At 53.5% G+C, this 24223-nt stretch overlaps 1 protein-coding gene and 1 long non-coding RNA gene across 7 annotated transcripts in view; one reads left to right on the top strand and one right to left on the bottom strand.

The window, feature by feature from the left end:
• LOC141969800 (uncharacterized) overlaps positions 1–14726 on the bottom strand; it is a 35320-nt gene extending 20594 nt beyond the window's left edge. For 4 of the 5 annotated variants that reach the window (XR_012635093.1, XR_012635096.1, XR_012635091.1 and 1 more), the window contains exon 1: positions 14170–14726. This is a non-coding gene — a long non-coding RNA (uncharacterized LOC141969800). Of the gene's footprint in view, positions 1–11689; positions 12243–14169 lie in introns of those variants that run through there. The other variant, XR_012635097.1, reaches the window with a different exon arrangement.
• A 2950-nt stretch (positions 14727–17676) lies between these two features.
• SIX3 (SIX homeobox 3) lies at positions 17677–22676 on the top strand. 2 transcript variants are annotated; one of them, XM_074897084.1, is made up of 3 exons: positions 17677–18750; positions 21128–21287; positions 21715–22676. In XM_074897084.1, the coding sequence occupies exons 1-3, from the start codon at positions 17990–17992 to the stop codon at positions 21814–21816; spliced, it is 1023 nt and encodes a 340-aa protein (XP_074753185.1). In that variant the 5' UTR covers positions 17677–17989; the 3' UTR covers positions 21817–22676. The 2 variants fall into 2 exon arrangements, with proteins under 2 accessions (XP_074753185.1, XP_074753186.1); XM_074897085.1 differs by lacking the exon at positions 21715–22676 and having other exon boundaries at positions 17677–18101; positions 18171–18750; positions 21128–21651.
• The last annotated feature ends 1547 nt before the right edge of the window (positions 22677–24223 follow it).

The following is a 24223-nucleotide window of genomic DNA, read 5'->3' as shown; positions in this document are numbered from 1 at the left end:
AGCCTCCAGGCTTGACCCTGTAGGCCTGCTCCAGCTCGAAGCCAATCTACGCTTCCCGATCACTGAAAGTCCCTCAAATGCAGCTGTTAAGGTAGGTGCCAAATACCTAAAGCTCTTAATCAGATGGATCTTGTCCTTTGGAAAAAGTAGAAATTTTGCCCGAATAAAGCGGTACAGGATTTGGTACAGCCAGTAATAACGAAGAATTATAGTTTCTGTTATCAGGGGGTTTCGATACATCTGTCTTTCTCAGTAAAAAGAAAATATAGTTCTAAGTGGGGCGGGGGTCATTTTTTTTGTCCGTTTTTATTTTAATGGCTAAACATCGTAACACTAGCTAAATAGAAATTCTTGTCTGTTAATAGGTTCCTTTAGTTTGTAATAAATAGGAATGCTAATGACTAAAATTTGGTATTTGGTATGCATTAGCTTTTGTAAGTCTTTTCTTTACAGCCTTCATTGACATTCAATATGGCAAGCTTCCTTTGAAACATATTTATAAAATAACTACAGTATAATTAAACCAACAAAGCCATCTTTTAAGTAAGCTTAATAGCTCAGTTTTTCACTCTGTAAATTTTTTATTTTAAGGAGGAAAAAGAGTTATGCTTCAATTCTACTGTATATTTCATTTTGCATCTAATATTTTCTTCCCATTTGCAATCTGTGCATATCTAATCCTTGACCGCTGTGATTATTAATAAGTGTGCATGAAAAACATGCTTCGTAGAATCTTCCACAAGAATATTTTTGTTGATGAGAACTAAAACGTATCTTGGCAAAGACAATGTATGTAATATATCTGTGTGTATATATACATAATATCTAATGGTGGTGTAGTTAATCCATGAAAATGGATTAATAGATATGGCAGGTAATAATCGAAGTGGATGCTGTTTAATAAAGGTAACTAAAAATATTTTAATGATATAAAAGCAATAGGTAAATAAAAGCAATTACATTTAATTCTGCTTTCAGCTTGTGAGCTTTTTCTGTAAGCTTTAATAGAGGGGAGAGCTTGTGCACAAGGCTAATGGTAGAGTCAGTGTTAGCATTATTCATTAGGGTTTCTAAGTAGTACTTACTCTGAGGTATTTCTCTGGAAGACTAAAATGTTCTTGGTAAGGGTACTTGGATCCTGATAACCCTAATTCATAATAATATCCCCCTCATTCAGAAAATTAAAGTTTACAGAGTCCTCAGCAGTTGGAAAATCTTTATACTATTTAGAACCATGATCATGTTTACTAAGGATGAGGTGCAAAGTGATAGCTCGCACTGTAGTAAGTGGAGCCTCATAACTGTTTCTTAAACTCTGTCCTCTACAGGCATAATAATATTGAGACCCCATTTACGGTATGGTGAATAAAAACAGTTGACATCATTGTTATAATCTTTATTTAAAACTGTTACCAAGGTTACAAATTACCATCGCTGTGTGCAACAGGTCCCTCTGAAGCAGTATCATTACAGATTAACTGTAATGTGTAGGATTATAATAAAAGGCATAAGGGATTATGCACAAGCAAAAATGCTAGAAATAACACAAATACATCTACATTATACAGAGCATCGCGTTGCAAAACCTCTGCTTTCAACGCCGAAATACACAATGTGGCTTTTTGTTTAATTCGGGCATTTAGAGAGATGTTAACCGTATCCTGAAGTGGCTTTTACAAATGTCGGGGAGCCGAGGGGGTAGGGTTTATCTCGACCTACAAACCCACGACTGCTGGGAATGTTCTCACATCGTCTCCACTCTTCGCGGGGCACCTACTTTGCCGGAACACACGCCTCCTTTGTGCGAAGCGGGGCCGCAGGGAGACGGAGCGCTGCGCGCGGCGGCGGGACCCTCCGCAGCGCGGCCACGGCCGCCCCCCCGCCGCCCGCCCTCGGGGCGCGCCCCGTCGGGGCGGCGGAGACCGGCCTGGTCCCGCCGCGCAGCCCCGGGCACGGCGGCGGAGGCCGAGGCCTCTCCCGACCCCACGGCGGCGGTGGGGGCGTGGGGGGGTCTCCCCCGCAGGGACCCGGTGGCTGAGGGGAAAGCGGAGCTGCAGGTGACCCTCCGTTCGCCCAGGCGGCTGCACAACCCCCCCCCCATCCGCCCCCCCCGCCCCCCTCCGCCCCCCCCCCCCCCCCCGGCCAGCAGCTCCCCCCCCCCCCCCGCTAAATCACTCCACCCCGCCCTCAACTTAGTGACACAAATCCGGGCTCTTAAAGTCTTGGCGACTGATCGTGCGCGCTCATTTATAAATAATGATCTCCATATAGATGCGTAACAGCAACACACCAGAAGTGTTTGGGGAGAAATCCGATTAAAGTCTATAGCTTTTTTCCCCCTCTCTCTCTCCCGGAGCAAAAGTCTCGCCACAGGTCAGCTGCCGCGGCTGGCCCGGGCTGCGGGGTTAAGGGGAAGAAAAGGCTCCAGGCGAGCGGCTTCCCCCGGGCGGCGGGCGAGGGCTGCCCCTACCGACTCGTCCTGCCGCGGCGCGGCCCGCCCGGCCCGGGGGAGGCCGAGGGGGAGCCGCTGCCCCGGTCGGAGCGTGAACTCTGCGGTCTACCGATTTCCCCCCGGCGCCAGCATCCCCCCGGGGGGGGGGCGTGGGGCCGCCCCGCTCCGCCTGGACCGGCCCGTCGCGGGGTGGCGGTGACGCAGAATTGCGCTTTCCTTTCCTCTTTAGCGAGATTATGGGCAACTAGAAAAACAAACATCGGGACGTTTCATGAAACCGGTGGAGAAAGCTCCGAGGGAAAGAGAGCGGGGCACATCCTTTTAGAGGAAGGACAAGGGTTCTCTGAGGAGGGAAAACAAAAGATGACAGTGGTGGCTGTAACCCCACCATGAACCAGGGACCTCCTGGCCACGCTCGGAGAGCTAACCTCCCCGGACTTCCCATTACCTCTCCATGACACTTCACTAATGCTCACACAATGGCCAACTGAGCAGTTTAAGTAAAGATATTTTAACCTGAACTAAACATTGTCTCCAGACAATAGGATGCAAAGCAACATCTGGTACCACACATAAACAACGCTGTGCAACAGCATATGCTCGACGTCTGGAAGTTTATGTCAACACTGAGCAGCCGAGGAGGCTGTCGCTGCTCGGCATGAAATCTTAATAAACGGCTATTTGCTGCGCTGCCGAGGTGAGCATCTAGGACCCTTCCTTCCTCCCGCGGCATCCTCTTCGGCTTGCGCGTGTCCGGCAAGACCTCGCCGGAGCCCACCCGCGCCCATCCCGCCCGCCGTCGCAGCAAAGCGCCCCCGAGGACCGCCACGGGAGCGCCCACCGTGGCCCGGCCTGGGGATAGCCCCGCGCCCCCGCCCCGCCGCGGCTCCTGCGGGCCCGGCTCGGCTCCGGCGCCGGTGGAAGCGGCCGGCGCCGAACGGCCAACGTCGGGCAAGCGCTGCTTTGGAGAGGAGGCTCCAGGCTGATGAAACAACGGGAGGTGACCGCTGCAAACAGCTGTTCCTCATACATATTTCATTACACAATCAGATAATGCGTCTTACCACCTTCTCAATTATTCACAGATAAACATTTTCAAGACGTTTTGACATCTGTCTTAGGGCCTGCTATTAATTTAGTAATCACTCTGGTTAAAAATGTATGGGGACTGCAACCTCGCAAACCCTCCGATTTCACTTACGAGGACAACTTCCGTAACAGCTCGCCCTAAGCAGCACATCAGGTCAAAGCGATGGGGGGAGCGCACATTTTCACCCTGCAGCCCTCGGACTGCCTCCCCGGGGGGGGCGCTGCGCCGGGCCCCGCGCACCGCCCCTGCGCAGTGCCTGGGCTGTGCAGCGCCGGGCACCGCCCCGCGCCCTCCGGGGTGAAGCGCCGGGCGCAGGAGGCCGGGGGGGGGGGGGGGAAGAGGAGGGGCGGCACCCTCCCTCCCTTGGCGAGCCAGGAAACCACCCGGAAAAGCGGCGGCCGTCCCCTCGGTCGGGCTCTTCGCACAAGCGCTCCCGCCCCTCTCCACGGGCAAAGGGCCGCCCCGCAGGAGCACAGCGGCCCGGCCGGGGCTGCTGGACTCCTGTTCCCCCCGCACCCACCCATGCCCCTCCAGCCCTCCACCCAGTGTGCCCCCGGCCGCCCACCGGGGGATGGCGGGGCCCACCCAGCCGGGGCCAGCGGGGCGCCGGGGGCAGCTCCCGCCGCTCCGCTCCGCTCCGCAGCAAAACCCGCGGGTCCCCGGCCGCGCGGCCAGACGCGCTCGTCCCTCCCGAGCGCCAGGATACTTCTGCCAGAAAGTTTGTTTCGCTGCTGCTCGGGCTGGTTGTAAAACCGCAAGGCTTTAGGGAGTCCCAGAGTCTTACAACTGCCTCTTTTGTGTCTCTGCCTTGGCAATAATCCCTTTTCTTAAAATAAGAAGCAACACACACCCCCGAAACACACACGCACAACTACCAGATGTTACACGTGAACGTTAAGGAGCGAGTTCAACGAGCGGAGGGGAGAATCAAATCTCGACAACTCTTTCAGACACTTTATTGATGAAATCAAATCATTCAGCGCCCCTCTCCTCCCTCCCAGTCCCCAGGCTACATCTTTTAACCACGAAATTCACACGCAGTAATTGGCCCCCTCCACGACCCGACACCCCCCCCCCTCCCCGTGCCCAGGTAAGTGGATGGAAACGCGTGCGTGTTTTCCCGTCCTGTTAGAAAAGCTCTCGATTACGACTAGTTTATACATCTACGGTCTTGCCAGTGACACGGGGCTTCTGCTTTGCAGAAGGCGCAGGACCCACGCGTGAGCCAGCAAAACGAGGGAGAAGTGGCACTTTCAGCCTGGCCCCGCTCCTCTCCCCGTCCCGCGGGGTCGTGCGCCCCCCCCGTCCCGGGGACACCCGCGGAGGTCGCACACGGGGTGAGGGTCCCCCCAGCTCCTCTCGGCGCACCCCGGCGGGTACCCGGCGTGCCGGTGTGTTTGCTCTAAAGCCTCAACCGGAGTCCCAGACGTGGATTTCATTTCAGTCGCACCGCCAAGAAAAGTGCCGGCACCCAGGACGGCTGGCGAATGTGGAAGCCTTTCTGCCTCGCAGGTAGCGGAAGGTAGAGGAGTATTTGGGGTCAGACGGAAAAGAAGATGCTCTGTGAAATGGAAACATGAATTCCTAATGCTCCCTCAAAGTATTACCCACATCTGAAGACCTTGCCTTCCCTTAAATGCTCTATAAACAACAAGAGTTTTGGATCTACCTGGAGTCCACTATTTTTAAAGTCAGAAATAAGGGAAATGGGGCTGTGATCGTGCGGAGGGGAGACCCTTCCACCTCAGCAGCATTCACCGTGTTTTAAAGTGAAGTGTCAGAAGCCCTAGAATAAACCCTGTGCTGGAAGCTTTCCTCCAGCCGCTCTTGAACGGGTCCTCCACTCGCTCAGAGCCGGTCTGTGCCCATCTGGCTCTATACTTCAGGTCTCTGAAGTCCTTGTGTAGTTTCAACACTGTACTTGCAACGGCGTCCCGCTCACCGTCCCCACCCCAGCCTTAAGACCTCCTTCGCCCTATTGATTTGTGCTATAGCCAAACAGGGCGAAAAGACGAGAATTGTATTCGACAGATGCTGCTCACTCGTGAATAACAGGTTCAGCGCATACGGTATCTCTCGCCATTATCCTGTAAGTTAATATTGAGTAGCAATAGCTGTCTAAATATCAAAATCTATTTATAGGGGATGCAGAGCCATGACCTCTCCGTCTGACCTTCAGGAACCGCAGGCTGGAAAACAGGGCAAATGGAGGGGAAAAAAAAAAAAAAAGGAGGAAAAGCCCAGGATTACAATGGAGGTTTGTGCGTGGCGGAGCTGGGCTGGTCTGCCTTTGTTCCGAAATCCTGAACGGGACTTGAACCTTTAGAACGGCACCGGCCCTGCGGCTGCGGGGCGGACCGGCTCTGTCCGACTTCTCTGTGTCCCTGCCACGATCGCGGAGTAGCTTCGTCCACTTTTGCCCATCTGCAAAAGTTTGGGGTTTTTTTCACATTAAAAAAAAAAAAAAAAAAAAAAGGGAAAAGACAAAACAACGCCGTTGACTAAGCAGCAAGTCTCAGTGCTAGTTTGGAGAGCCGAGAGTCAGCAAAGTGCAGACACACAGCTTGGGAAATTATTTTGCTCGGGGGGAGATGGGGGGCTATGTTCTTATTTTGCTGTTCGCAGCCTTCCCAGCACAGCGCGGAGGGAAGGGGTTCTGGGGAGTCTCCCCACCCCCGCCCCGGCAAGCAGCAAGATTGGAGGAAGCCTCAGGCAAGGCGAGTGTCGGGGCCCTGGACCGACACCCGGAGGCATCCCGAGCTCCCAGGGATCGCCCCCCGCCCACCCCCGAGGATGCTCCGTCGGGTCCCGGAGCGGGGATCAGTATTACAAAGCGCATCCCCTCGGGGGCAGTGAAAACGGGGGGCAGGGGAGAGGGGGAACACGACAATCTCAAAGTACTTTTTGTTTTTTATGGAGCCGTCGAGAGCTCGTCCAGCCTGAACTAACAACTGCGTAAAACTAGACCAACCGCGAAACCGCCCTCCCCCCGCCCCAGCCCCAGCTCCCGGCGTTAATATGGCGCCTGCGAGCGGGAGAAGCACTTTTCTCGATGTTTAGCAGTTGAAATGTGCTCCCTGAAGGTCACACCAGGCGACGCGCCCGTTGGCTGCCGCACAAGACGAGGCCGCGGGCCGGGCCGGCGGCAGCGCCCGCAGACCCCGGAGCCCCCGCAGCCACCGGCAGCGCCGCGCCCGCCCCGGCCGCCATCCCGCCGGGGACAACAGAGAGGCCGGGAGCACGGGGCGGGCTCCCACGGCCAGATGTGCCCCGGCTCAGCTTTTCGCCCCCATTTATCTTTCTGTGTGTATAAGGGAATGGTATCCGGCTTCGCTTTCCATCTTATTAGGGAGGGGAAAAAAAAAAAAAAAAAAAAAAAAAGGGAAAAAACCAAACCAAACCAAAAACAAAGCCCCCAAACCCCCACACCAAACTGGGGCTCCGAGGGAGTAATTCCTCATGTCTGGAAACTAAAAGGCTCAAATCTCCTATGTGACCCTGTTAAGACACGGGAGCGCTGTTCGCAGCTACTTTAAAGCGCCAGTCTCAGTCGGTTTGGAGGTCTGAGCTGCTGTTCTTCAGAAAGAGAAGTGTCGTTCAGGAGGCAAACTCTGTCTCCGGGGCTGTGTTCAGGCTCCCTTTCCGCCAGCTAAGTGCACCTACCAAGGGAAGAGAGAGAGGCAGGGCTGCTAACTGCGCTGCTTAAATGTTCTCTGCTTTCTCCTACCGGGGGCTAAGCAAGGAACAAGCTTTTTCAGCTGCCCGAATAAAATGAGAAAGGTGATTTAAAAAAAAAAAAAAAAAGAAAAAAGAAAAAAAAAAAAAAAAAAAGCAGCTATTCTTGGCATTTGCGTCCCACTTGAGGAAAGTGTCTGGAAAAAAATCCCCCAAACTCGACCTAACACACTTGGCAATAATCTCCTTTTAAATCTTGAGTCTTGCTACTACATTAGGCTCCGTGATATTGCATTCCAAAGAAAATAGACCGGGTATTAGAAGAGGAATCTCCTCTTCCTAATGAATATTTACCCTGAGGTCATTACATCCGTAATGGTCCCCGCTTAACTTACCTTGCTCCTCTCTTTTCTCTGCTAGAGACTGGGATTTCAATCACAATGCCCTCGATTTTAAAGTGCCGTGTACCATTTAATGGCGGGGTGCAGGCAAGGTTAGAATATTATTGACTTCATGCAATATATAAGATGGATACATTTAAGACTTTTAACTTTTTGTTGCAATGACACGCTGTATTTTTATGAGATACCTATTATGCAGACAGAAGCATTGTGCTGTAGCTGCCTCACAGTTGCTGGATCGTTTCTATCAGATGAAAGATTTTGAATAGTTTTCTTTCAACAATGCATCCTTTTGGTCTTGATACAAAGAATGTAGGCATGGTATACACTTAAACAGCTCTGTCACAGAGCAAGATTAAATAGAGTATATATCGAATCCTGTCTGCAGTATAATACGCGCAGGGAACAGAAAGGAGCTCCCTCCGCCGCTGAAGGAGCCCATTAAGGTCTGATGTCCTGGGAGCATCTTCCCGATTTCCCTTATCTGTGATATTCGCTAAGCTGTTAAAAATCTTTCCAGACGGGCTCTAAACCGGGCTGTTCCTCGGGGACAGACGGACTTCGACAGCGGGGTCTTTTCACAAAACCTACCGCCGGCGCTGCAGCGAAGGGGCGAACAGCGCTCCGTCCCGGCGGCCGCCTGGCCGCGGGGTGCCGGGGCAGCCCTGCGGGGCTCCCGCGCCGCCCCGGACCCCGGGCGGCTTCTCCCCGCGCTCCCGCAGAGGCGCAGGAGGGGCCCGCGTCGAACACAGCCCGCTGTGCGGGGCCCCCCCCCGAGCCCGGCGGCAGCGCCGGGCCGGGCCGGGCCGGGCCGAGGCGGGAGCGGGGCAGGGGGTGCGGGAGCGGGGGGTAGGGGCGCGGGTCGGGGGGTGCGGGAGCGAGGCAGGGGGTGCGGGAGCGGGACGGGTCCGCGCCCGCCGCTCCCCTCCAGGGCTCCCTCAAGCGACTTGCCCGAGGCGCGCGTGCTGAGCCCAACTGCCCTCTCCCCCTCTCCCCAGCTTTGTGCTCTCCGCTGATTGAGTCCCCATATTAAGCTCGAGATCCTTTCTAAGCAACAGCTAAGAAGTCAAGAGCATCCTCGCTCGCTTTCTCTGCGTGGCCTTTCATGCCCTCAATTTGTTATTCCGCTGACACTTTTCTTAAAGTTAGCGCCTAGCATTGAAACATTAGCGACAAAAGCCCTGGCAATCTCTCCCTCCTCACCACCAAATCCTCTCACGGGGCAGTGCGTGGCGAATTTTTATTTGATTTCCAATAATCTCTAGCACTTCCGTATGAAACCTACCTCAGCCCGGCGCCTCACCTACGGGATCTTTTTCAGCTTCGCTTTGGGAAGTAGAGACGCTCAGATTTCCTTCCACGTGCACCCACTAATTTATAAATGAGTGTATACAGCTGTCTCCGTGTATATCTATGTCTCTATATCTGCAGTAACGCTTTCATTTTGTGTCAAAATAACATATCCTGTCACTCCACGCCAAAAGTATATTTATCGAATGAAATAGCACCGCAAGCTGCATCTTCTTTATCAAACCTTCATTTCTGTTTTACCCAATTGTTAAATACCTTTTCATTTCTTTCCCTATTTTAAAATATGTATTACGGTAATTGTTACTTGGAGGTCTTTTGTGTATCTATAGCTCCTTTGATTCATATCTTTTCCTTTCTTTTAATCTTGTTATGAGAAATTATATACACATTTCTCACGAAATCCAGGGAGCGTAACTTTATTAAATAAAAACCTCCTAATCCTGGAGTTTCACAGCACATACCAATTTTTTCAAAGTACACGTTCCTAACCCATGTTTTTTGAATGAAGATCCCTAAGTCCTCTTCACTTTATTACGCGGATTTTCTGAAATGATTCTTCAGCTCTCGGATTTAAATAAGTTTCAGTGTGAACCAAGAATGAACATTATCCTCTAACCTGAGGTCAAGTGAAGGGTGATTTACATGACAAAGAATAATGCCCATTTTGTCCAATATGAAACAACTTCACCTTCGGCATCATTAAGAAGAATTTAGCACTTTCAGGGCTTTGGGGGCTGGGGGGTGGGGGGGGTGGTAAATAGTTGGCTATGTATAGCGCAATTTCCCTTTTATAAATCACAATACAAAGGCCAACTTCTTGTGCTCTTGAATTTCGGCATTATTTTTCTAGCCTTAAGTAGAGCGAATTTGCACCTGCTGGTATTTAAACTTTAACATATTAGCTGGGGAGGACTTATCAGCCCCGCGCACTGCCTCGAAACAAATTAACAATCTTCATTAAAGTAAAGGAAGGGGAGTGGGGGTGGGGAGATGTGACCATTTAAGTCGCTGTCCCGGATCTCCCCGATCTCTGCAGGTTCCGACTCTGGATTATTTGGGGTCCTTCTAGCAGCAGAGTTACCGCTTCTCTCCTCCTCCCCCCATCACACACACTCGCTTCCAAATTTCTGCTTCTCCCCAGGCACTTTAACCCTCTCGCTGCCTCCTTGCCCCCTGCCCGCAGCGGTGCCCTCAGAGGGAGGTTGCGGAGGGGCAGAGGCGGCCCCGCTGCGCTCCTGGGGCTCGGCCCCGGGGCTGCTCCCACCGCACCTCCCTTTAGGAGCGCTTCCCCCAAAAAATCGGGTCGTGCTCTAGGAGGTTCCTTCTCTCTCTTTGATGGCCATTTTCGGCTGATCTCGCTCCCACCCTCCCTCCCCTCCTCTCTCTCTCTCTCTCTCTCACACACACCCTACAAGAGCCCGTGCGGAACTGTTCTTAATCCAAATATCAAACTCACCGTCCGGAGGATCCTGCCTGGACAAAGTTCTGCCCTGCTGGCTCTCAGACTTACAGAAACAGCCGTCACCCCTCGTTAGGAGCTCAGGGCTGGGGAGAGGGGCTGCAGGCGGAGGGCCACGGGTGGGGAGCCCAGCTTCCCTGCTCTGCCTCTGCCGGCTCTGCACCCCGAGGGGCGCGGGGCACCGACACCCCCTTCCTCGCCGGCGGCTCCGGCGCTCCCGGGACGAGGCCGCACCGGGCACCGGCCCCGGGATTTCTCCCGCGGACACGGGCGTGCTCACCCAGACGTGCCTCCGCGGGGAGATCCGCGGGATCCTCGCCGAGGGAGGGGGCCCCGGGGCAGCGCCCCGGCTCTGCTGGGCCGCCCGCTTCTTTGGAAAGTGGGGGGGAGAGGCGGCGGGGGGGTGGGGGTGTCGTGTGCTTGTTCACAGCTACACCGGGAAAGTGGAAGCATTTCGTGTTTACAACCGGCTCCGGCTTGTAATGGTGAGATGTAGTTCAAGCAGCGCTCCTGTGTGTCGCGGGCTCTTAACTGGAGCTTTGCTCAGTCATTGAGAGCAATAGAAAGTATATGGAAATCAATATATAGACAGTGTGGAGGGCAGATAATGGATTCGAGTCAGTGAGTGTTATAATCTGCATTATGGGCTTCCTATTGTTTAGACTGAGCACAAATTTCCAAAGGGTGAAGTGTTGGGTTGGGTTTTTTTTCCCTCTCTCCCTCTCCCTTCTTTTTGGAGGGCTTTGTGTGTACAGGGGGAGGGAGGGTGTTAAATCCTCCTGCCACAATTATCAGAGTACCCCCCTCTTCTTGCCCGCCCCATCTGATTTTAAAGGTAGTGCTTTCACGGCGAAGCTAATGACTTTCATTTAATTGAACATGCCCTGATGTAGCGGATTGTTCTCGCAGCCCTGCGCCTTTGTTGCTTTTGGGGGGAAATAAAGCTAATCAAACCTTTTGTCACGGCCAAATTCTCCCTCAGGGTCTCCCAAACATTTGTTTGAATAATTCACCTCAAGAATTGAAAATACTAATTGATTTTAAAATGCTAGCCCGGAGGGACGGGGAGGTGGGGGGGTTGGGGCGGGGGGTGGGGGGGAGCATGGAAATTAGAGGCGAAGAGCAAACGTCTACCTGCCAGCGGCGAAGCCTCCGCAATCGCTGCCCTCTCCGGGAGCCGGGGCCGGGCTGCGCCCCCCACCCCCCTCGGACTGCGGTGCTCCCGCCGCAGCCGGCCGCACGGTTCGTCCCCTCCCTCGGCCTCTTGTTCCCCTCCCCGCCGCCAAAGTGCGCCCGGTCACCTCGGTCTCGGACGCTCCGCTAAAGTGCCGGCGGTGGCAGGGGTGGGCTCCGCCGGGCGGGGAGGGGATCCCGGTCCGGGCGCCTCGGCCCCATTCAGGGAAGAATTTTGATGCGATTCATTAGAAGTAACGAGTTGACATAAGGTAAATCTACATCGAGGGGGCCTTTCTTTGAGTGCATGGGGAAGCTTCATTAACCATCGCTAACAAGGCGTGCAAATGCTCTGATTGGGCAGCTTTCTTGTAACGCCAGGGCCTTAGCAGGATGCCCACCTAATGAGGGTCACTACAAGAGACTGATAAAATATTCAAATTTTCCGTCGCACCAGGAACTTTGTACTAAAGGAGAAAGTTGAGGCAACTGTGTGCTTGTTTACCTTGGGAAGGCACACTCGGGGGAGAAGGCATCTAGCTCTGACATCTCCATCTCCCAGAGAAGCCCCGAACTGGATGGTCGCTGCTTTTTGGACGTTTATTTGTTAAATCCGTCGACAGATTTCCCCCCGCCTTCCCTCGGTCTAATTATGTTTCTCCCGGGTTTAATGCGCTGATAAATAAATAACTTGTCTGCGAGCTTCCACGCTTTCTTTCTTTTCTTTCTTTCTTTTTTTTTTTTTTTTCCCCTTGAAGAAGAATTATTAAAATCAGCCTGATGGCTTTAATGATACGTCAATCATTTCAAAGTTGCTGCTTGTTGCTAATATGTCAGCCTCTGTACACATCACCGCTACTTTTCTCGCTGCCGCGTTTAAAAGCTGTCCCCTCCTCCCCCCGCAATTTGTTTCTTCAAGTTTTCATTGCTAGGTTACGATTTCTAATTAGAGCTAAGTATTTCACTTAATATTTAATTTAGACGCCCAGCACATATATCATACCTAGATCAGTCAATCAAGTGTCCCTTGTTGATAATGCTACATCATTAAGAGTTGTGTTTAATTCAGGAGCAAGCGACTGCACGGCTGCTGCTGCTGCTGCTGCTGCAGAGCAGGTAACTTTCGGCTGGGGGGGGGCTGCCGGCAGAGCCGGGGGGGGTGGGGGAAAGCAGTCCAGCCGGGCGGCGGCTCCGGCTCCGTCGCCTCCTCGGGAAAGTTTGATGCTTTCCAAACCGGCACCTCGCCGCGGAGGCGAGCTGCACTCCTTTTCTCCCTCCTTAAAAAAAAAAAAAAATAAAAAAATAAAAAAAATTGGTATCTCACGTTTTCCTCTTCCAGCCTCCGTGTTCACGTAAAATAAAGGAGGGAGGGGGGTGTCCCAAAAAGTTTAACTTGGAAGCTGGAGCACTCTTTTGGACCAGTAATAAAATACCCCCCTCGGCTTCTTAAACTAATCCAAACCGTTAAAAAAACACCCACTTGCCCACTTGTTTCTTAGCACGACCGGTACCGCACACAGTGCATCAACAGGGCTGTGTTACGGGAACCGGATGGGCCACATCTTACACACCCACCAAATGCGCATTCATTTATCTCGGGAAATCGTGACTAAAAAGAGAGGGAGAGGAAGAGAGAGAAAGAGGGAAGGAAGGAGGAGGATAGATGTGTTTCTAAAGACAGCATCCGTGCAAAATGGTCAGCGCTTGCCACTGAAGATTGACAACAATTCAGTTAAATCGTAGCAATAATAATAATAAAAAGCCTAACAAGACCAACGCGATGGGTTCTCCTTTACCTGCCCCGGGCTCTCCCTCTCTCCCCTCTCGCCTTCCCCCTCGCCGCGGCCGCGGTGCTGCATTTTCCGCTCGCCGGTACCGCGACCGCTACGCCCCAGCCACGGCTGAACCCCTGTCTCCCCCGATAAAAAAATAATCAGCCTTTGCAAGCCTCGGCTGAGTCACTCCCGAGTCAGGATTAAGGGGCACTAACTAGGCAGCAGAAAATCGCAGCCTCCTGGGAGCGACCATCAAAACAAGCAGGGAAATAAAAGAGCTGCCCTCCCTGCTTCCCTTCCTCTCCCGGAAAAGTCCTCCAGGTTGGCAGCCCGACACATACACCACCACCCCCCCCCCCGCGCACACACACACACCCGCACACCCACAAACACACACACACACACACCCCAACACACACACCCGCACACCCACACACCCGAACAAGTTCGCGGGGCTCCCGCCAGAAGAGAGCACGGGCTTGTCCTGGTTTATTTAGGGGAGGGTTTGGTTGTTGGGTTTTTTCTCTTTTTTTTTTTGGGGGGGTGGGGGTGGGGGTGTTGGGTGTTGCTCCCCTGCCCTGCAGAGCCACATGTCATTCCAGCAGCTAAAACAATGAATCATGCGGGATCAAGTAAGATTGGCTGGGACCGGGCGGCGGGTTCCCAGCCCGGAGAAAGATGGCCATCGGCGGCCACGGGGGGACCCCGCCTGCCGCCGCCGCGGACCCCCGAGCCCCAGCGCGGGGGTGGGGAAGGGCTTGGGCCCCCCGCCCGAAGCAGCTCACCCACGAGGGCTCCCCCGCGGGACCTCCGCCCGCCCGTAACAAACTTACAGGATCCGGAAAGGATTTTCCCAGCCGAGCGGGCAGGCTCTGCCCAGCCCCGTCCGCCGCCGCCGTGCTGCCGCTCCCGCTCCGCTGCTGCTCCCGCTGCCGCCGGCCGCGCCCGGCTCCGCGCCCCGCTCCGCTCTGCCCCGCGCGCCGCTCCGCGCTGCCGGCGGCTGCTCCCGGCCGGCTGCGGCTCGGCACCCGGCGGGTCCGGGCTCGGCTTTAGCCGGTCCCATTGACAGCTCGCAGCCAGCAGCTGCAGTCATTAAAAGCCATTTACACCCTGGCCTCCCCGCACAAAGCTAGCGCGCCAACAATTATCTGCTTGCACATTTCAGGGCATGCGAGCGTGTCCCTAACAGGCTTAGGGGAGCGCTGAATCCCCGGCCAGGCTGGGCAAGCACCGGGCCCGCTCCCCGAGGTCTGGCTTAAGACCACCGCGCCTCGGCGACCCGCGCCGGCGACCCGCAGGGGCAGGCGCAAAGGTTTTAGGACGCTGGCTCCGTCCTTGCAAAAGAGCTTCTGGCTGGCAGAGCTGCTGTGCTGGGCGTCCGCGGGCGCGGAGGGGAGAGCGGGCTTCGGAAGGACCTGGTATTAGCCGGTAGGCACACCAAGGTGGTGGGTTTGCTCGGCTTTAAGCACACAGGCGTTGCAAAGCCCTGCAGAAGGATATTTTGGAAGGAAGATTTTCACCAGAAATGCGGTTGTTATATGCTTCATATGTCTGGGAGAAAAAAAGAAAAGAAAGAAAGAGAGAGAAAGACACAAAGAGAGAAAGTTAGAGAGAGGGGGATAGAGTGCAAAAGAGAAAGAGTGAGAGAAGGAGAGAAAGAAGGAGAGAAAGAAGGAGAGAAAGGAGAGAGAAAGAGAGAAAGAGAGAAAGAGAGAAAGAGAGAAAGAGAGAAAGAGAGAAAGAAAGAAAGAAAGAAAGAAAGAAAGAAAGAAAGAAAGAAAGAAAGAAAGAAAGAAAGAAAGAAAGAAAGAAAGAAAGAAAGAAAGAAAGAAAGAAAGAAAATATATTGGAACTTCGAAAGGTTCATCAGAAATCCTAATAGAGGGATGTAACCTATATGCAAACGACCAGTGTATGATCGTCTGGGAGATTAAAAAAAAAAAAAGAAAGGCCGGTTTGGATTTTATTCTGGAAATTTTAAGGTAGTTTAATTTGAAGCTTGAAGAAAAATGGAATCAAATATTAAGAAACTCCCGCAGGAATTTCCCCCCCCCCCCTCCCCTCTGTAATCCTTTACATAAAAGGAAAGGATTACAAAGAAAAAGATTTTGTGTGTGTGTGTGTATTAAAAACTTTGGCTAAACATATTGTTGTCCAATTAATACCTCCAAGTCGATTTGTAGAGGGGCTGAGAAGTCTCTTTCCCTCCTTAGCTGTACAACTGGAAATAGGAGCCAGGGAGGGAGGGGGGAAACTTTTTTCCCCCAGTCTGTTAACAGAAGTGTTTAAGCAGATCGCTAAAAATTAAGAGGGCGAGTTATTTCCATTCGGGCTACGAAGCCATGTAGCTCACCGATGACAGTTAGTGGAAATCAGATGAATGTGTAATACAGCGAGCTTCTTCCAGTCCAGCAGCTCTTCCAACTGGACCTATTCATCTGCCACTTGGAATTATTTCACGAGGAGTGCGCTGTGAAAGGATCACAACCAGTTTGGAGCCCAGCTAAAGAACTTCTACCACCCATAGCAGTATTATTATTATCCTTCGGATAGGGCAAGTCACGCTATGTTTTCACATTTTAATTGTAATATCTCTCTTCCCCCCCCTCCTTTCCTCCATTGATGTCTGAAAGTAGTTTGGGCTCCAAGCCTCACCCCTCGATCTCCATCGGAATGCAGAAAAGATCTTTAAAAAAGTTTTGAATTCCTCAATGATTTTTCTTCTAGAAAGGCGGCTTAGGATAATTATTTCAGCTTTATTGAGGGCAGATTAGTTGAAGTCTGGATGCTGCGTTTCAATACTCGTTGTACATGCCTTTACAATGTCGGTATTGTTTGCTACTGTGTGTGAACCTATTCAAAATATACACTTTTTAACACCAAGCAAAGTCCTGTCTAAATATACACAGTAAGTCTGGAAAGATGTCCATGACCCGTACAAATCTCTGTAAATCACACTTCCATAGCTACAGAAACTAAACAAAAGAGTTACCAGCTCAAGATGCTGATTAAATCTTCTTAAAAGCAACATACCTAATAATAAATATAGTTGCATGGTAGCAAGGTTTGGCGACCCAGCTAGGTCTTACTGAGGGGTGGACTCAAACCACCACAGAGATTTCCCTTGCTTCCAATTAAAAGAAAGAAAAGGGAAAGAAAAAAAAAAAAAAAAAAAAAAGCAAGCAAGCAAGCAAGAAAGAAAATAAATCTGGGTTCAAACCCACTTTTTGCTCGCCTCTCTTTCTTCATCCCCGCACAGAAGCCCTGCGAGTTGGCGGCAGAAATTGCGGGGAAAAGGAGAGGTGCGGTGTAAAGCCCCGGCGGGTTTGGGGGTGAGGACCAGCCTGGCAAGGTCGCCGGGCTCCGGAGAAAGGAAGGGGCGAGGAGAGGTGAGGCGGGTGGGTGGAGGAAAGCCGGAATGAAAGAAAAACAAAGTGGAGAGAGGGAAGAGAAAGGAGAGGGAAAGGGAAGGCGAGAAGGAGCGGGAGGGCGGGGGAAGGCGGGCGTGGGACGGGGGAGGCAGCGAGCGGGGCGCCGCCGGAGCCGGGCGCGGAGCCGGGCGCGGAGCCGGGGCGCGGAGCCGGGGCGGCCTCAGCGGGTCCGAGCCGGGCGCCCTGCGGCTCTCGGCTGAGCCTCCGCGGAACTCTGCGGGCAGCGGTTCCCTCATTCCGCGGGAGGAAGAGAGCGGGAGAGGGGAGGAGAGGAGAGAGACTCCTTGGGGAAGCAGGGCTAAACCCAGCCTGTACTGTATGTGCCTGCTTCTGGGAGGGTCACCGGCGTGAGGATGGGTCTAATGATCTCATCTTTCTTTTCTTCCCCGGCACTATTAGTGCTCAGATAGGCAGAATGAAGTGAAACTACGTGCAAATCATGTGTAAATTGTCTCAGTTAGGAGCCCTTTATCCGAACGTGTATCCCAGCCTGGCCCATTTACTTTCCCCCCGTATCTCCTTTAGCTTTAACGAGGCTCGTTAAGATCACAATAATATTCCACCCTCTAATTGCTCATCCCATTCAACAAATATGTGCACACTGCTTTTCGCATTATTTGATCCCTTATTTAGGAGGGGTGTGGAGAGGGAGGGGGGAGAGACAGGGAGAAGGGGAAGTGCTGAGATTAGGAGTTGCAAAGATTAAGAAAAAAAAAAAAAAAAAAACAACCAGGCTTTTCCACCAACCGCCCCGCTTCCCTCCCCCCCCGTGCATTTGGGCGAAGTGGTAAAAACCTTCCTTACGTACTCCGTAATGATTGGCAGGGCTGACAGTGATTGGCAGGGGCTGCCATGGCAACGCCACAACGACACTCAGAAGACCAATAGAAAAGCGAAACAAAATGTTTCAGCGCTGCACTCACTGTGGATTTAGGGGAGATATTATGAGGCTGTTGTCATTAGGGCGATTGCTGTTGAATCACTGAATCCTGACTCGGCGGCGGCGCGGGGCCGGGTGTGTGTGAGTGCGTGTGTGTGTGTGCGTGTGCGTGAGTGCGTGTGTCCGCGTGTGCGTGTGCGTGTGTGTGCCCCTGTGCCTCTATGTGGCTGTGTGTGCGTGTGCGGGTGTGGATGCGTGCGCGGTGCGTGTGCCCCTTCCTCCCTTCTTCTTCCCTTTCTTTCTTTTCTCCTTGATTTATCTCCCCCTCTCCCCGGTCATCCCATGGTGTTCAGGTCCCCGCTAGAGCTTTATCCCACCCATTTCTTCCTGCCAAACTTCGCCGCCGACCCGCACCACCGCTCCCTCCTTCTCGCCAGCGGCGGCGGCGGCAGCGGCAGCGGCTCGGGCTGCAGCCCCGGTGCCGGCGGCGGTGGAGGCGGCAGCTCCCGGGCACCCCACGAAGAGTTGTCAATGTTTCAGCTGCCCACACTCAACTTCTCCCCGGAGCAAGTGGCCAGCGTCTGCGAGACGCTGGAGGAGACTGGAGACATAGAGAGGCTCGGGAGGTTCCTCTGGTCGCTGCCGGTGGCGCCGGGGGCATGCGAGGCCATCAACAAGCACGAGTCCATCCTCCGCGCCCGGGCGGTGGTGGCCTTCCACACGGGCAACTTCCGAGACCTCTACCACATCCTGGAGAACCACAAATTCACCAAGGAGTCCCACGGCAAGTTGCAGGCCATGTGGCTCGAAGCGCACTACCAGGAGGCCGAGAAGCTAAGGGGTCGCCCGCTGGGGCCGGTTGATAAATACAGGGTGAGGAAGAAGTTTCCGCTGCCCAGGACCATTTGGGATGGCGAGCAGAAGACGCACTGCTTCAAGGAGAGGACTCGCAGCCTCCTGAGGGAGTGGTACCTGCAGGACCCTTACCCCAACCCCAGCAAGAAAAGGGAACTGGCTCAGGCCACGGGGCTCACCCCCACGCAAGTAGGCAACTGGTTCAAAAACCGAAGGCAAAGAGACAGAGCAGCGGCGGCTAAAAACAGGTCAGTGGGGCTGCGGGGCCCCGCTCCGGGGCGGGGGGTCAGGCGGGCGGCGGGGCCCCGCGGGCGGCCGCGCTCCGCTCCGCGGCTTAGCTTGGCTCGGCTCGGCTCGGCTCGGCTCAGCGGCCGCCCGGCCGGCAGCGCGCCTCTGCTTCTCCTTCCCTCCTCCTCCTCCTCGTCCTCTCCATCACCGCCACCGGGAGCAATCGGTCGCCTCGCCGGGCGAGTAGGTCTCCTCCCGGCAGCCGCAGGGATGCGGCGGGGGCAGGCGCGGCTCAAAGTTGCCTGGCGCGCCCCGAGCCCTGCCCGGGCTCCCCACGGGCTCCCGGAGTGCGGGCAGGGCCGGGGCTCACCCGCGGGCGTGGGCAGCTCCGTGCGGGGGCAGCACCCGGCTCTCCCTGCCTCCCCCCCGCAGCGGCCCCGGGGCCCCGGGCTCGGGTTTCGCCCCCGGCCCGCCGGGCTCTGCCTCCGGCCGGGCTCCGGCGCGGCTGCCCCGCCGAAGGGCCAAGACGGACGGTGGGAGCCCGAGCGGGTCTCTGCAGGGCGGGCGGCTCCGCTCCGATTGTTCGTGCTCCTCTGCATGCGCGGCCGGACCTGCACACGCACACGCGCAGCCCAGCGCCGTTTGGCGCGGGCAGAAGGGAGAAAAGCCTCTAGGAGGTAGGGAAAGCTCTTTTTTCCCCCATCCCCATTTCTCTGTTTACACCACATGGCGACCTGGACCTGTGTTCCCTGTGTATTTACGCTTGAATTTATCTGCCTGTCTCTCGGTGTCTTTTTTTTTTTTTTTTTTTTTTTTAATTATTATTTCTGCTTTGCATGGTAAAAGCGAGGCAACCTTCTTTCATTTTTTTTTTCTTTTTCTCATGACCCTTCGTAAAAGTTTTTTTGCAAATGAAAACGGGCCCTTAATCCAGTTTGACACACTGTTTTTATTTTAATTTAAGTTTGGCTACCGCTGTAAGCGTGTAAACAAAACTTGTTCTTGTAAATGCTGTCTCTTAAATTCCTCCTAATTATGGCACTGGTGCTATTGATTCAAGATTCTGGAGGAGAAATGCAACCTAAAAGTGCCTCGCCATTTAATTTCTATTAAATGGAAAACAGATCAGCTTAGGACTGTAAATAAACAGAAGTTGCCTACGGATGCTTTTGTTGACTCAGTGCTGTTGACAGCAGATGAATGCACCAGGAATTGTAAATGGGAGAAAAAAATCAAAGACGCTGAAATTAGACAACTTAAAATAATGAGAAATGTAGAATAAGCCGGCTACATTTTTTCTGTTCTTTCCGGGCAGTTAAACAGAAAATACCCCGGTGAGAAGCAGTTGAGCGAAGAGTGTATTTTGATTCACACTGGCAGTGCTAGGCGCTAGAGGTTGTGGCTGGCTGCTCAGCCCAGGACTTTTAGCCCTTATCCGGCAGTCGGGCTTTCTTTGGGTTTCGAGCGGAATAAACGGGCGCGGAGGAATATTCGCGGCATGCTAGGGAACCTAAAAATCATTTATTGCCTCTTAAAAAAAAATGCTCAACGGCAACGTACCCTTAAGTGTTGACGGTGAAAAGACCAACACTTTAAAGCCAATTTTGGCTTTCGGATGGAAAAGCGACTTAAATTTCGAGCCGAGGGGAGCTCTGTGTTCCACCATCGCCCCCCCCCCTTTTTTTTTTTTTTTTAATTTTATTGATAGCACTGCGTCCCCGTGACAGGACTTCTCTCCAGCCCTGCCGCAAAGCCCAGAGTATTTATCTGTCCACTGGAAAATATGCAGACAGACATTCGGCAGAGCACGAAACGAGGATCCCGTACGACCCTTTCCCTCTACAGAGGGGTCCGTGCAGCTTCCCGCGGCGGCCGAGTGTTCGAGGAGCTCCCGCGGAGCTCCCGCGGAGCCGGTGCTCTCCTAGGCCCGCGGTGCGGCGGCGATGACCGCCTGTCCGGGCAGCGGGAAGGCGCCGCTCCCGCTCTTCAAACCACGGGGCAGGGAACCGCTCCCCCCACCCCGGCCGCCCCCCACCCCGCCGCCTCCCCGTCCCCTTTCCAACCGCTTCCCGGCGCGGGGCCCTGCCCCGCCCCGGGCGTCCGGCCCCGGCGGCGCGGGGAAGCCCCGGCCCGGCCGCTCCGGCGGCGGGGGCAGCGCGGCCCGGGCGCACGGCTCGGCCTTGCCGCTCCCGGGCTCCGCGGCGCTCCGCGGAAAGGCGGCCGGGCCGAGCCGCGCCGGGCCGGGCCGGGGGTCCGCACCGCTCCGCTCCGGGCCGGGGCTGTCCCCGGGCGGCCGGGGTGGGGCGGGCGCCGTCCCCTCGGCGGCGGCGGCGGCGGCGGCGGCGGCCGGTGTCTCAGAGGGGCTGTGCTGTTGTTTTGTCTCCCGGCGCGCTGCAGGCTCCAGCACCAGGCGATAGGACAGAGCGGCATGAGGTCGCTGGCAGAGCCCGGCTGCCCGACACACAGCTCGGCCGAGTCTCCGTCCACGGCGGCCAGCCCGACCACCAGCGTCTCCAGTTTGACAGAAAGAGCCGAGACGGGCACCTCCATCCTCTCGGTAACCTCCAGCGACTCGGAATGTGATGTATGATATCGGAAAACAAACAAACAAACAAACAATCAAACAAACATAAAAATATCCAAATCCAAACAGCCAAGCACCCTCTCCCCGACCCGAGCAAAACAAACCGAGGCAACCTAGAATCAGGACACACACACGCATGCACGCACGCACACAGCCAGGAGGAAAGAAAAGGCCAAACCCGACCCAAACATAATAGCAAACAAACAGACAGGGATCAGAGAATCCACCACCACCGTCAGCCAACACCACCACCAAGAGATGGAGCTAAAACTTCAACAGTCACAAACGCTGGTGCTGCAGCGGGGGGGGTGGGGGGGGCGGGAAATAATAATTATTATATATATAAAAAAAAGAAAAAAAAAAAAAAACAAAGCAAAAGTGACAATTGTATTCTTTTTAGGACAAGCACGATTTCTCCTTTGCGCTTTTCCATGGACGCATTTCACCCACTTGCATGATGATGATGATTAAATTTGTATCTGGGAAAAAATATTCTCTATAGTAAAGGAAAACAAACAGAAACCAGACAAACAAACGCAAACTCCGATCGAATTTGTACAAAAATCAAAAATAAAAAAAAAAAATTAAAAGGAACTCCTTGAAGAGGGAAATAACAAATGTTTATCGCCTTTTTGTTGGTCCTATTTCTCTCTCTTTCTCTCTCCCTCTCCCTTTCTCTCTGTCGTTTTTTTTTTTGTTGTTTGGGGTTTTTTTTGTTGTTGTTGGGTTTTTTTAAGTCCAAGTGATGGTCCAGCCAAGATGCAATTTTCTGTTTTTTTGTTCAGCAGACAATCATTTTATTCGTAAGCACCTTTTTTTCTACACTTCTGTCACTGCCTGTGTGGGTACTGGTTATAAATGTGGAAAAAGAATAGTTATGACTGTAACAGATTTTTATTTTTATTTCAAAATTTTATATGAATTATGTATATCTTAATGATGCGGTCATTTTCCCAGTTTGTAATATATGTGTAGAAATGCTTGTATATGATATTTGCTCTACACTTTCTTTCTTCCTCCCCCCTCTCTGTCTATCTCCCTCCCACCCTTTCTCTCTCCTTTTTATTTTCCTTGACTCGGTGTTCCTTGCACAAACTTAGCTGTCAAGATCTGACGTGCTAGGTTTTCAAAAGGGACCTCAGCGATAGAAAAAAAAAAAAAAGGAAAAAGAAAAAAAAAAAAGCTTAGGGTGCAACTGTAGTTATCTTATGCAAAAGCTATTTTGAGTATTTCATAGCAGCTTTGGGGGGTCTCTTCTTAAACTCCACGTAGGACGCTTAAACTATTGTTTCCTTAACTGCGTGTTTATCTATATGTACAAACTTTCTAAATGAAATACAGTATTCCATTTTCTTATCTATCCAGCGATGTTGGTGTTTTTGTCCGCCACGGAAAAACACGCTCTCCCCGTGGGCGCCTCGCCCCGCGCCCTGCCCCGAGGCGGCCCCTGCGCCCCCGCCGGCCCCCGCCTTCCCCGGCTCGGCGGGATGCCCCGGAGGGATTCTGGGGGGACGGAGCGACCTTGCGAGGAGGCTGCGGGTGGCAGCGGGGACACCGGGCCGCGGTAGCGGCGGCGGCGCGGGGCGAGGGGCACGGTCGCGTCCCCCCGGGTCCCTTCGGCCACCGCGGGCTCCAGCGTTTCCCCCCGCACCCACCCCCCTACCCCCGCCCCCGGTCCTTTTTTTGTGCACTCCGAGCTGAAAGGCTTCCCCTGGCCGCCTGTCTGCAGGGCCGGGTGTCTCCAGAGAGCGGTTAAGGCATTTCGGGATTTGTTTTGTAGCTTTAAATGAAAACAAAAACATAAACTCGCCCTAAGCGGGCTGCAGCTCCTCCCCTCGAATCCGGAGTATATTGTAATGTGCTGAAAGAAGCCTTTATTTGCATGACTAACAGTATTTCAGCATCTTTCTTTTTTTTTTTCTTTTTTTTTTTTTCCTTTTCTTTCTTTCTTTCTCTCTTTTTTTTTTTTTTTTTTTCTTTCATTAAAGTTTTGCTTTGCCCTGGGCAGATTATTCAGCCGTGAATTAACGAGAGGTAAATTCTAAACTTGTTTTTACTTGAAAATACAATTTTGAAACTTAGCAGGGATTTAGGGAGAAATGTGACTGGAATTTCTTGACCATTTCCAAACTAATTTGGTCTTCCGATATACCTTTGTGTTTCCCGAGTCTTCCCTCCCTCTTCCGTCCTCTCCTGTTTTTGGGAAGTCCGAGTTACGTTTACGAAAATACTTAGGAAGCGCCTGGGCTTCCCCTCGCGTCCCCCGGCCCCAAGAGGCTACGTGAGGACCTGGGAGAACCCCCCAGGGTGTGAGATTTTAGAGCAAGCCACTAATGGGTAATTTTAAGGAATAAGCTGATGTGCAAATACGTTCATACACCCTTGGTGTCCCTGAGGAAAAGTCTCGCGTGTGCGCGCAGCGAGCGCGTAGTAGACGTATCTCCCCGTGAGAACCCCCTGGCCGGGGCAGGGAAGAGTTTCCTTGCTGGGCCGCTGATCGCCCGCGAACCGCGGAGACCGGCGTAGGGTGCGTGGGGGGGTTTCCTCTCCGTTTCCTGGCGGGAGCCACTACGGGGAAGGATACGGACGGGCCGAGGCAGAGCCCGCCCCGTCGTGTTCCCCCCCCCCCCCCCCCGCCCCGCGGGCTTAGCTCAACGCGTGGCTCCGCGGCGGGGTCTGCCCACGGGCAGCTCCGGCAGCGTCACTGCCCCGTCGCCAACACGAGTGGGGAGTTAAAAGAAAATAACCTCCGGTTGTACGGAACCGGCATGGACGGGAAGCGCCTGGGGCGCGGGAACACACACAATAGGGCTCCCGTGTTCCGCGTGGGTCGTGTGATGGACCTAGTTCTTCCCCTCCCCCATGCGGCTTTTAGAGGGGAGAATATTTCTCACCCAGGAGGGGATAAA

The sequence above is a fragment of the Athene noctua genome, chromosome 1, assembly GCF_965140245.1.
Source record: "Athene noctua chromosome 1, bAthNoc1.hap1.1, whole genome shotgun sequence".
NCBI classification, from domain to species: Eukaryota; Metazoa; Chordata; class Aves; order Strigiformes; family Strigidae; genus Athene; species Athene noctua.
This window is presented reverse-complemented; position numbering and strand designations above follow the sequence as displayed.